Source organism: Lagopus leucura, unplaced genomic scaffold (assembly GCF_019238085.1).
Source record: "Lagopus leucura isolate 7727_CA_CO unplaced genomic scaffold, USGS_WTPT01 145-28_obj-0_obj, whole genome shotgun sequence".
NCBI classification, from domain to species: Eukaryota; Metazoa; Chordata; class Aves; order Galliformes; family Phasianidae; genus Lagopus; species Lagopus leucura.
This window is the reverse complement of record NW_024962550.1, coordinates 1-12,889: the sequence shown is the minus strand read 5'-3', so window position 1 is coordinate 12,889 and position 12,889 is coordinate 1. Positions and strand designations below refer to the sequence as shown.

Sequence of the window (12,889 nt, the reverse complement as noted above, 5' to 3'; positions counted from 1 at the left end):
AAGCGGCGCTCCCGGGGTTCAGCGCTCGATTCCGGGTCGAAGCGGAGGTGCGCGCGGCTTCTCCGGCGCTGCCCAGCGCCCTCTGGTTCTCGGTGCCGGCCCCGCCATGCCCTCCTACCCGCAGCGGACCCTGACGGTGCTCCTGCTCTTCGGCACGCTGTCCGCCGCCATGGCCCTGCTCGCTTCCAGCCTCATCTTCCAGCTGCCGGCGGGTCGGACCGCTCTCGGAAGCGGTCCCGGTGCCGTTCGAGGAGCGCTGCCGGAATCCGCGGCCGCCGTTTTGCTGCCGGTGTCGGCCGTGCTGGCCGCGCTCTGCCTCGTGCTCAACGTGAGCTGCCTCCTCCTCTGCCTCCTCCACGGCTACTTCAGCACGGAGCTGTGCCGGGGGCAGCCCGGGCCCGAGCGGTGAGAGCGGGGGGCACCGCGGTGGGGAGGGGGGAGCACTGGGGACTGGAAGGTGTGGGGGGCACCGGGGTGCTCTGGACCCCCAGGGATGCAGAGGGAGCTCGGAGGGGTCTCGCCACTCCTCTTTCCCCCCGCGATATTGGCCCCTCCCTGGGGAGGGCGAGCAGAGGGGACTGCAAGGGTTGGACCGCTCTGGGTTTGGGTGAACGCTGGGCAGTGATAGCCCAAATTCCTCCCTGCTGTGCCCTCCCATGAAGCGGGGTTACCTCTGGCTGATCCACCCCTGGGCTGTAAATTTGCCTCCTTCATTAGCTGCACGTAGTGACTGCACTGATGAGCTCACAGCTGCTGCACCCTATGGAGTTACCCAAGAGCATCCCTGGGTGATCCCAGCCCTCGTGCTGTGTCTGCACCTGGAGCCACCCATGTTTGTCCCTTGCCACAGTGGTGACTGCCAGGTGACCACAGACCCACGTTTGGTGACCAGCAGACGTGTGCTGACTTAATCATTACAGCACGTTTACACTTGCAGAACTGTTTCCAATGCAATTAGTTCCAATCTGCTTCCTCAACCATGACCTGGCTTTGGTCGGTGGCTCCTGGGTGAACCAAAAATAAAAGCAGCATGCAAATGATGGCAGTGAAATGCAGCTCACTGGAAGTTGGTCCCTTCATGTGGCTCCCATGGTGGTTCCTGCAGGGCCATTTTGGGACCGTTGTGAGCAAGTCACAACTCAGCTTAGAGGAAGCAACAGGATCTGGCAAAACTTTGAGTGTCTCACATTTCGTGCAGCAGCTCCAGCAAGTCTCTGGTGGCTTCCAAGTGATGCTGCAGCTCCACGTGCTCATTAGTGAAGATTCCCAGAGTAAACCTTGCTTACAGCGGAAAATCCACCCATTGGCTGTGAATTTGTTTGAGATTTTGTATTCATTTGGGCTGGAAAATGCTCATTTTCCAGGTTGTGCAATTCTTCTGTGGAAGCCTCGGGTGTGAGGCAGGCTGAGCACTGAGCAGCAGCGATGGAGGTCACACAGACACAGTGTGAGGGCGGCAACCTGCTCCACGGCTGGGTTGGAGCTCCCCAAAGCTGTTTCCAAACAATTTGACTTTATATGATGCTTCCGTGCTCTTCTCCTGTGTCCCCATGCAGTGAGAGGCTGCTTTTGGCTTTGCTGCTGGCAGTGCAAGGCTTTGGCAGGAGGGAGCTTGCAAGGAGCAGGTCGGGAGTCCCAGCTCCACATCCCTCTGCCTGGGATGGGTCGGGCAGCGCCTCGTTTTCCCAGCTGTGAGCTGAGGGTTACGCTGTGTTTTGGGAGGAAGAGAGGCAGCCTGGGGCAGGAGGTGCTGGGATGCAGCCCCTCTCCCTGTGATGCCGTTTGCTGCCATCTCTCCGTGGCCCCACCGGGCGCTGGTTTCATTAGGGGACCAGCTCACGTCCCAGGGACCTTTCCCACGTTGGGGCTGTCACACTGAATTACCGCTCCGCTTCTCAGCGCTGCGCTCAATAGTCCGAGCCAGCTCCAAACAAAGTCCTTCTCCTCCCCGCTAATCCCTCCCGACTCAGGTAATTAAGAAAACAAAGCGGCTGCTCTTCCTCGCCGGGCAGCGGGTTCAGGCTCCATTAACGGCTCCTGGCTGCAGCAGGCCCAGGAGGAGGGCATCGTGCTGGGGGACTCGGGGAGGAAATGGGGACAGGGCGCAGCGTCCCTTGGCTGCTGCATTTGTCCCATGGGGTGGAGGGAGCCGGCTGCCGCGGAAGAGGGCTGGTCCTGCCGGGACAGTCGTGCCATGCTGAGCTGCGGGTCCCGTGTCCTTCCAATGGGCCCCAGGGCTTCTGGAGGTGCTGCAGAATCTGTGATGCTCTGTGCGCCCATGGAAAGGAGGGCCCTGCAGGAAACGAGCTGTTCTTCTCCTGTGGTTTAGGAACGATTCAAACAACGGCACCCCCTCCAGACAAAGGGCTCGCAATCTGAGCTGAGCAAAGAAATCCACTCCCGAGGCTGCAAAGACAACCTGGCCTTGCTAAATTTAGTGCACCAGCACTTTGCTTTTCACTCTTTCTTTAAGGGGGAGATGGGCATGAGGCCTCACTTTTGTTCCTTGCTTGCTCTACAAGGTTTGCTGAACAGGACAAATCACCTGCAGAGAGCCCTGAGCCGCTTGAATCTCTCCTGTCTGCCCTACCTGCTTTCCAAAGCACAGCCAGAATCAGGCATCTCCAAATCCTGTTCCAGAGCGGGAACAGATCATGCAGAGCTGTGCAGCACAGGGGAAAGACTCAGCCCTGAACTTCTCCACGCAAAAGCAGCATTTCAGTTCCTCAGCAGGGGCCAGGAGACAATGCAGCCCCATCTCAGCAAAGTGTTTCTGTCCCGTTTTGCAGGGCAGACTGGTTCCTCCTGGACAGCCGGACTGTTCGCCACGCAGCCATCGGCTTGTTCTGCTGCGGGGTCTCAGTCTATCTGACAGGTAAGTGCTCGCTGCCCACAAACACAGCCTGCTGCGGGGGGAAGGCAGGGACTGTGCCCAGCCCAGGCCTCTCTCTAGATGCTGATTGCTTGTGAGCTGCTGCATTTCCACCAAAGCATCAGGTTTGCTTTGCAAATAGCATCAGCCGCAGCGTGAACTTTCTTCTCTTGGTGAGCAGCCCCCACGGGGCAGCTCTGGCCTGAACTTTGCAGGTCAGATGCATCGCTTGAATCCATCTGGTTCCTCACGGTGTGCTGCACTCCCCCTTCCAGCTCTTGCCATCTACATGCTGCTGCTGTTTGAACTCGAGGCTGGCATCGCCAGCGCCTGCATCCTCTCCTCTGGCATCATCGTGCTGTTGGTGACGGTGACGCACGCCCTGGTCCGCGCCTCCCAGCTGTCACACAGCCACTCCGAAATCTCTCACACTCTGTATGAGAACGACTCTGCCCAGCACAGCGAAACTCCCGGCAGCAATCTGAACAACAAGAGCATCCCTGTGCCCCGGCCCCGGCCTGAGATCCATCGGGAATTCTCCTTCCCTCCGTTCCTGGAGCGCAAATCTCAGCTGGGCTCTCCGGCCAGCAGCAATCTCACCTCCTCGGGCAGCCCTGGGGCACGCTCTGAGAAGGAGAGCTACCACCTGCCCCGCACACACAGGACGCTGTCAGCAGAGTCAGCCTTGCTGCAGGCACAGGGCAAGCCCTGGAACGGCGTCACCCAGGAGATGAGGAATGTGCTGGCACGCAAACCTGGAGCCTCGGGCAAGGACTCGACCCTGGTGTGAGTGGAATGTCCATCTCATCACAGCAGAACTGCAGGAGCCATAGCCAAGATCTGCATCTCTGTTTAGAGCTTAATATAGGTCACGTCACAGCCCAAGTGTCAACGATCCCTCATGAGGTCGGGATGGCTGATTTTCCACCCTCTGCCCTCCTGCTCTGAGGATGCTGCATGGGCCTGTGCAGCCACAGCCACAGGTTTTCTTTGCTGAGAAGCCCCTCCTGCAGTGCTGCTGGCACTTGTCTCCCTGCAAACAAGACAGCAGGGGCAGGGAAAGGCTCGAGCAGGACTGTCCCATCTCTGCAGGGCACTGAGCAGCAGCGAAGGAAGTGGCAACACGTGTGAGGGCTGAGAGGACTTTGTCCAGGAGCACACCTACCCTCCTTCCCCAGCAACCCCAGCTAGTTTCTCTGGCTGGCCATGCCCCTCTCCCCTTCCATTGCCTCCTCTATTCCCTCAGTCACCAGCACCTCAACCCTCTGGGCAGGACATGGGAGCTGCCTATCCTGTGTTCAGTGGGAAAACCTTGCTGGGGATCACCTGGATGTCACCTAAGGACGGTGCCAATTGTCAGTGCTGAGACCTGTGGCGCAGGAAGGGCTGTGCTGGTGGTTCTCTGCTGTCTGCAGGGCAGAATGCACAAGTGCAACTGCTGCTCCTGTTGAAAATGAGTGGGTTCAGCTCACAGTTACTAAAGCTACGTGCTTGGATCCTCCCCACATCCTCATCATCCAGCAATCTGTAAAGCATTTCAGGGAGTGAAGGAAGGCCGCTGACCCAGATTCCCCCTCACCTTCCATGTTATCCTCACAGACACCTGTTACTCTGAGCACAATACACAGCACTTTTTTGGAAGTCTAGCACTGCTTTGATCCCTGTATCCTTGGTAAATTCTTCAGCAGAACAGAACTGTTGGTTCCAAGAGAGATTAACACTGCATGACACAGAATGAAGAAAGTCCTTTTCTTTTTTCTTCCCAAAGAACAGGAGAGTTTCTTTCTCACTTGAAAAGGCTCCAACTCTGCATGTCTTTGTTTTGCTCTGTGCCCTTTGAAATACACAGAACCAGCAGGCTGCAAGACCCCCCAGCCCGAGCAAGCAAGAGGGGAAGGTCTGAGACAGAACAAACTTGTTTTTCCCTTTTATTATTGTTCTCACCAAGACCAAACTCAGCGACTCTTTGGCACACACACGAAAAGCTCTCCTTGCAGAACACCCCCTGAACAAGGCTGAAGTGTGCCTCCATTCAGTCTGGACACAGCCATCTACAAAATACTGAAAGAAGACCTAGTTTTTTTCTGAGATATTTCTGTGGCCAACGGTTAGAGAGGAAAAATGCCTCCTAGCAGTCCGCCATCAAAAAGAACTGGAAAGGACAAATGCAGAACCACCCCATTTCCATTCCCACTGTGGAAAGGGATACGACTGCTCCCCAAAGCATCCCCCAAAGGCAGCTCTGACCCCAGTGGCAGGGTTTTTACTGCTCAGGTGCAGCACCTTGTTACTGGGAACAGACAGGCAGGCACAGGCCTCTGTGCAACTTCACAGACTGAGCAGGTTTCTTATTCCTCCATATGGTCAGAAAACGCGGAGCTGGGCTGGAGAAGAAGGCAGAGCACAGCCAGTCTTGTTTGCAATCAGGAACTGCCTGGAGGATTCTTGGCTTGTGGGGCAACAGCGCTGTAAAAAGAAACAGACAGTCACATCCAGCAGCAGGACATCAGCAGCCACGAGAACATGAAGAACCAGGGGTTCCCTCCTGTAAAAGTTCACTGCTCGCAGCAGAGGAGCTGCTTAGACAAGAACACCTTTCAGTGCTCCACGCAGACAACGCAGCAGCACACACCAGCCACCGTGGGTGTTAAGAGAACGGTCTTTAAAGCCACAGCACCACAAAAAAAAATAAAAGCAACCCAGCAAAATGCACTGTAAGTGCTGGACAGCATGACCCTGCTGCACGGGCAACTGGGAGAATACAGAACCCGTACCAGAGATGTGTAAAGCAGAGTCATTCTGCAGACAGAGGCACTTTGTTTGCTGTGGTGGTTTTATCAGGGATGGACATTTAAAACTGTTTGTGGTGAGCATGGGTGCCTGGGAGTTTTCTCACTCCTAACCAGTCAGACTCCAATACCAACACAGTTCTCAGGAGACAAATAAACTGGACTCAGATGATCTGCTGGAAGATGTTTTAGTAGCTGTAATTCAACTGCAAAACACAAGAACACAACCTTTGTGCTGTATCTGCCAGCACCACTAATCTCTATGGGACTTCCCTCAGGGAAAGAGCCAAATGCATGACAGAGAGCAGCACCAAGGGCAGCCTCTGACCTGTTCCATCTCAGTAGCATCACTGCAAGTGCCTTTAACACAAAGCTTTAGTGTATTACAGAACCAAACATCCCTATTTAAAGAAGGCAATAAATTATTTTCCACTTATCTCTTTCTGTGAATTAGATTATTTGCTTCTCCTGGTAAACAAAGATCACTGGAAGGCAAGCAGCACACTGTTTTAAATAATAGTCTGGCATGACATTACTGAAATAACTGCTGGGCATGTTTGTTCTGGGCTGCATTACATCACCAAAGCCTCTGTCAGGCAAAAGGGTCACTGATGAATAAGCAGGGCAGTGTCACAGTGCCTTGCTACCTGCGGCCCTGAGCGGCGTTCAGCTGATCCTTCATGGCAATGGCATGCTTGAGCAGACTGTCAATGCTCCTGAAGTACACGCTGCTGTCAGTCATGCTCTTGATGGCACTGAAAGAGAGAGGAGGACTGGTGAGCATATCCTCAGACTAACAGTGCTACACATCTTCAGATACCTGCTGGTTAGTGAGTGGATCCACTGCAGGAGACGGGCAGGACTGCGCTGCAGGCTCAGGTGGGGAAGAGCTGGTGTGCTCAGCCAAGGGAAAGCCTCGAGGCTCTGGGAGCTCTGCCCTGCACCCTCACACCCCCACCTGACTGCTTTCTCCCTGGCTCACACAGGAAGCCATCAAGGAAGAACAGGGGACCTCTGCTCTGCTTCTACTACAAAGCCTGTGCTGGCGAATGCAGCCCTGTGACTGGGTGAGTCTGCAGTACCTGCAGGCATACTCCACGGTGTAGATGGCTCCTTGGCTCTGCTCCTCCCAGCTCTGCATGTCAGACTGAAAGAAACAAGAGGGCAGTGTGAGGTGTGCACTCAACGACGCAGCTCACAGTGATGCACTCTGCCAGCTCTGCACAAATGAGGGCTCTGGCTGCTTTTCACTAGGAAGCTGTGTTTGGATTCTGCCTACTGTTTGACAGCCTGTGATGCTTGGCTCCGGGTGCCAAGCACTCGAATTGGAAAGAAACATTTATCTGGAAGGGCTACGGGTTGGAGCCAACACTTGGGATGCACTGGCAAAATTCTCCTTGTTTTCAGATGTAGCCATGAGCCAGCTGGGAGCTGCAATGAGGCTGGCTGCAAGCAGCCAGCAATGCCACAGAGTGCCAGAATGCCCAGATCCCCTGGTGTGCCTGGCCCAACGCACCTCTTGCTGAGTCCAGTGCTCAGCTCCTCGTGCAAAACCAGGTAAAACAGCACTGAAAGCTCTCATTCCATTCTGCTTGCTATTTGTAACCATTATCACAGCCAGAAGCCTCCTCTAGCCTGCTCTGAAACTCTGACCCCAAGGAGCAGTCAGCACTGTGCCCTTCCTTTCATGAGCTCGGAAGGAGCCCTGTAAACTTCACAGCAACTCAACTACATGCAGGCAGTTCTGGCATGGGATGCAATTTTCCTCTCCAAGGAGAGGGAAAACCAAATGCATGTACCAATCACAATGAAAGCATAGCTGAATTCAGAGGTGTTGCTCCATAGATAACCATTTCAAAAGTGCTCAAGTAGTTTGGGCACTTTTTAAAATATGTTCTCATGGGAGCTCATTCTCAAGTCTATTCTGCTGGGTCTAGTTACAAGCCAAAGAAAACGCAAGGGCCTCTTTTTGTGACTGAAGGAGGTCGGCTGGGAGCTTGGAGTGCATCCAAAATCACTTCTGTCTGTTCAAAGCCTGTCCTACATCGGGACGCTTGACCACATGGCTACAAAAGAAACAAGCCTCTACATGCAACACTGCAGGCAGCTCCCTGCAGGGTCCTCCCACCCGACTCACAACCCCACAAGCTGCCCTGCAGAGTTCACACTTATCCCAGAGCCCAATCACCTTTTACCTGACCATAATCTGTTGCTGAACACAGGCTTTGCGAGCAGAGGCAGCTGAAAGAGGCAGCTACGTCCTGCAGCTTTGCGGCCTGTTCTGCCCAAGAGGTGCCAGATGATCTTTAGCAACCATTTAGAGCCCAGCATCGCGCTGGCTCAGTCACCACAGCAGCTCAGCACTCTCCCTGCCCTGCTGAAAGCTCTGTGCCACCAATGGCAGGTGACCCCCCCCTACCAACCATTTCCTCCAGCAGCAGCACGGCCTCTGGACAGTTTCAAGGACTGCCTGTCAGCTCCCAAAGCCCAGTGCAGGATGAGGGCACGGCTGTAAAACTGGGAAGCCAGAGATGGTGGCTGCAAAGCTCCACTGAAAAGGTGGAAACAATACAGTCACTTGCCCATGGCCCTGAGCACAAGCAGATTTTATTAATTCCCCAGCATCAGTGCCAGTGATGTCCATTCTCAGCATTCCCTCTACTTCCTAGGAATGCTGTGCCATTAATTAGCAACAAAAGCCTTTCCCTAAAGCTCTTCAACTTTTCTTAACGTCCTTCCTTCAAATTCCCAAGAGGTGCCTTTGGATGCAGTTTAAGAACTAAAGCCAGCTATTAATATACTAAGGATATATTACTGTTGCTTAGCAGTAAATTAATGAGGAGATGTAAGTTCTCAAAAGATCAGGGGAAATCCAGAAAGGCAGCTTTGTGCAGAGCAGAGCTTAGCAGCACAGCTCCGACACGTGGAGGCAGTGAGGGCCCTGCATTGTGCTCCATCTTATCAGCAAGGGGCTGAATCTGCCTGGAGAGTCTGAGACGGTAAGGAAGGTATTAAGATTATTTTTAATCAAATCCAAGAAAGTTGCTTGTTGTAAAGACATGGAGGTGACCTTCTTCTTGCTTACTTCCCCCTCCACCCCCCAGCTCATTTTTCCTAGGTTTAATCTCCTCAGGAATTGTAAAAGCTGCATTTCAGGAGAACTGTGCCAACCGTGGACAGAGCTGCTGCAAGGCTGAAAGCAAAGCTGGAAACCACCAATAAATCCTGTTTCCTTTATACATTACTTGCACCTTGGGACTAAATTACAAGAGAATGGATCCAGGCAGAACACTCCTTTTTCTTCTTTTCCATTCTGAGGAATTAAACCCACCTTAATTCAGTGCCTTTGCTCTGATTTAGATAAAACCTGACAGTGCTTTCACGGTGCGCAGCCCTGCTGACACTTTCCTGTTCCAGTATCTTGGAACAGAGCCGATGGGCTTCAGCAGAGCAACCCAAAATATCCATCCCCACCAATCAATGCTCCACACTGCCGGTGGCCCCATCAGGGCACTGAGCACACCTCTCTCCTGGGGGCTTGGCTGCCTGGTTTGCTGCAGACAGCAAGGAAAATGAGAGCGGGATGAATTGCAAGAGAAAGAACCTGACCACAATTCCAGCATCAGCAGCCTGGCAGCGTGGTCAGGATGCCAGATACCTGCAGGGAGGAGAGCACACTCCCAAACATGGCACTGCAGCCTTGGAAGAATGAACGTGGGGGCTGAGAGGCTGGAGGAGGCACCACCAGCAGTTCCATCTACTGTTGTTTAAGCTGCGAGAAAGAATCTGCTTTCCATTTTCCCCCAGCCCTTACCACGTCAATGCATTGCTAAACACAAAGGAATGCAGTTGAAAGCTGGAAGTGCCCATGAGGTGGTCACAAAGAAATGGATAAAAACAGCAGCATCTTTGAGGCAGTATTAGGAGGATGTTCCCAACATTAGAGGGGGACGGCGAGATTGGGGTGGTGCTGGGGCAGCCCTAAAGCAGAGGACAACGAGCACTGCATTCAACCTTGACCTGACAGAGCACCACTACTGCAGGGAGCACACAGAGCTCCTCCTCCTGTAAGGGCCTGCACCCAGGGCAGGACAGATGCTGTGAGGCTGGACACGAAGGTATCAAAGGCATCTGATGGCTGCAGTCACATGGGGACACACTGTGTCCTCATATTTGCTGCTGGCATCCCCAGGACTGCAAAATCTTTCTTATGAGAAGAAAGTGGAAAATAGAAGCAATTTTGGCTAAAAAAAAGACTTCTCCAGGATGGCTGTAACCAGCTGAGACTGAGGAGAATGCCTAGCAAGAAAAATGAAAGCAGCAAAGATTTTCAGAGATCTTGTTCAGCACAAACCCCATGTCTAACAACCAGCACAGTGTCCAGCTTGTTCACTTGGCTGCTGCTTCCATTTGTGCTTCTGTGCTGCCCTTCACCCTCCTCCCTGTTATAAACCACTCGGTGATGGAAACTGATCTCTTCCCTCTGCATGACTTGTCATACAATTTGTTCAATTTCCTTTTGTTCCAGACACATTCCCTGAAACCGGGGCTATCTTGATTAAATGAAAGCAAGTGACAGCTCAGGAATAATTTTATAAACCTGTCTCCTGCATCCCAGTGATGCAATCGCATCAGCGTGTGCCATACATACATATACATCTCTATATACCTACCCTTGCACACAGACACGTATATAAAATGTTAATAAATAATTGAATAATAAAGTGTCACAATCCAGGTTAATTTGGAAACTAGGGCTGTAAAGCAAAGGTGAAAAATGAGGCCTGACAGTGCATTAGCATAGACATGAAGCAGTAATCTATTCATGAGACATCACTCCTAATGAATCATGACTGGCAGAAGAGGGAGAAGGACAACAAGGCTGGCATTAAAGTGTCTCTGCTCCGTGCTCTGGAGGAAAGTAGGAACACAGCTGTGAGATGCGATTCATTATCCTGCCTTTCCTTGTGTGGGCTCTTCTCACTTGTTTCTTCCCACTCCCCCTTCCCTCCTCTCACCCTCCTCCTTATTTTATGTAGGAAATAAAAATCTTGCAGTGTAGTCAGGGGTAATAAGATTTAACGTCTGCCTCCTCCTCCCCCCTTCCCTGCACAAGAGTCGTTTTTCTTTGTCTCCACACACACATCCAGCACTGGGAGCTCAGGGATGTGCTCGGCCATGCAAGTTTTACCCCAGATCTGCAAGTGAACGTGAAGATCCCCCCTCAGCCCCCCCAGTGTGGGCCAAACGGGGTCCCTTAGCACCTCCCACACGGTGCCTGTGCCCCAATGGCTGATTTCCTTCCCGAGGCGGTGAGATAGGAACAAGGTGGCAGCTCAGGAGAACAGCTCTGGTCTGACTGTCTCGGGGTTGGTGAGCTCAACTCACCTTGTGCTGAGCGAGCTCTGGAAGCGATCGCCGGACGTGTTCCTGGAGCCGGTACAGGGCCACGGAGGGCTCATTGGCCAGCACATACATGCTCTCTGTGAATTTGTCTGTAACTGCAGAAAGGGAAACAACAGAGTCACAGGAGGTGGGGAGCAATGGGAGGAACGTGGGGCTGGAAGGGCTCCCTTGGGTGCCATCTCTCAAGGTGTCTCTGGAAGACGTGGGGTTCAGAGAGCCCACAGCACCTCCCACAGCACAGCAGCCTTCTGACAAAAGGCTCCAAGTTTCAACGTGCCACAGATCAGAGTAAAAGCCCAAATATTCTAGCTATTAACCATGAAATGTTAACCAGGACACGGTAGGAAAGCAGCATTACACAGGTGGTTCACTTTGCACTCTCCATGTCACTGCACATGCAATGAGCTCAGCACCAGATGGAAGCATCACCTTGGGACACTGCTGGCCCAACAGCTCCACACCAGCTGGGGTTGGCCTGGGGTTGGAACTGCTTGCGCCTTTTCTGAGCAACCTGAGCTGGCCTAGAGATGGGAGGGAGCAGCAGAGGGCCGGTGAACCTCCCGCTTTGGGGTCCTTCTGCCTCTTCCCCCACACGCCAGCCCCAAGAGATGTCCTAAAAGTAACTAAAAAGCAGCTTTTCCTGCTGCTTTCTCACAGGATTCACCTTGCCAATGGCCACTTCCGCAGGCTGAGGGCTGTGCGGGAGCTCTGAGCCCTCCTTCCTCCTGGATTGACGCTTACAGCTCCCAGCAATTAATAACGACGGAGAGGCAGAGCTCAGCGATTGCTTCCCGTTTCGTGTGGGGTCTGATTGCAACCAAGTGGGGAGCGCCTTCAGCACAGCCAGGGGGAACAACTCCGAGCAGCACCGATTCAGGGCTGCGTTCAGGATAAGCGATTTCCCCCCTCCCTGCCTCAGGGCTTTGGTTTCAGTCACAGCCGCTCCCAAACTGCGGCTCTTACAGTGGCACTCACCGCAGCTCCCGAACGCGTATGCGAATAAAAGCAGAACTGCGAGATACGATACGGCCGATACCCACCGCGATATGTCGCGATACGCGTCCCCCAGCCCCGTCACGGCGCTCTGTCGCGGCCTGCCCAGTGGCGCATCGCACCCCCCTCCTCTCTCACGACCCACAGGAATCTATCGCGACATCTGCTGTCACCGCAAGGCCCTGTCGTGGGTGGCCCTATCGCGACAGAGCAACAGAACGCCACCGGAGCCCCCCACAGCCGATCTGGCCCCACCACCCCCGCGTCCCCGATCCGCTCCGATCCGCTCCGACCTTTCTTCACCTTCAGCTGCATCTCGGGCTCCTCCATCCCGCTCCGCCACCGCTCCCACTTCCGGTTCCGGTGGCGCCCCTCTCCAGTTCCGCCCCGGCCGGGAACACCGCCCCCAGCACACGCGTTCCGCCCCTCTCCCCTGCCCCTACAATAGGAGTTCCCCCCCACACCCCTCTATTATCGGGGGCTGAGCCCACCCTGCGGCCGGGCCTCGGGGCTGCCTCGGAGTGCGGTCCGATCAGGTAAAGCCCCGCGGTCGCCTCCCTCTTTGCTCCCCGCTGTGCAAGTGTAGGCCTCGGGTGCGTACAGGCCGCGCCTCCCCCTCCCCCCTCCGGTGCCAGGGCTGGGGACATCAGGAGCAGCTCCAACGGCTGCGACCTCCATCGGCCGCTTATCCCCATCTCCACAGGGCTGCAGGGCCGGAGCCTCCCGTACCCCTGCCGGGGGGGCCCTGCAGGTGTTTGTCCCCTCCCAGCCCCACCTCTGGAGTCGTGCAGTCTCGCTTCTGCTGGGCCTGGCAGCTTCCGCCCCCCCC

The 12,889-nt window shown here is 54.3% G+C and overlaps 2 protein-coding genes across 4 annotated transcripts; one reads left to right on the top strand and one right to left on the bottom strand.

Moving 5' to 3' along the window:
- Positions 1-10,394, top strand: TMEM221 (transmembrane protein 221). 3 transcript variants are annotated; one of them, XR_006182200.1, is made up of 4 exons: positions 1-405; positions 2,790-2,875; positions 3,148-8,660; positions 8,766-10,394. XR_006182200.1 is itself a non-coding variant. In XM_042890761.1 (3 exons), the coding sequence occupies exons 1-3, from the start codon at positions 107-109 to the stop codon at positions 3,660-3,662; spliced, it is 900 nt and encodes a 299-aa protein (XP_042746695.1). In that variant the 5' UTR covers positions 1-106; the 3' UTR covers positions 3,663-10,394. The 3 variants fall into 3 exon arrangements, 1 of the variants encoding a protein (XP_042746695.1); XR_006182199.1 differs by having other exon boundaries at positions 3,148-8,669; XM_042890761.1 differs by having other exon boundaries at positions 3,148-10,394.
- Positions 4,788-12,457, bottom strand: BORCS8 (BLOC-1 related complex subunit 8). The gene is made up of 5 exons (XM_042890762.1): positions 12,354-12,457; positions 11,050-11,162; positions 6,744-6,808; positions 6,309-6,416; positions 4,788-5,338 (listed from the first exon to the last, which is right to left on the bottom strand). Exons 1-5 carry the CDS (start codon positions 12,388-12,390, stop codon positions 5,296-5,298), a joined length of 366 nt encoding a protein of 121 aa, XP_042746696.1. The 5' UTR covers positions 12,391-12,457; the 3' UTR covers positions 4,788-5,295.
- Between the last annotated feature and the right edge of the window lie 432 nt (positions 12,458-12,889).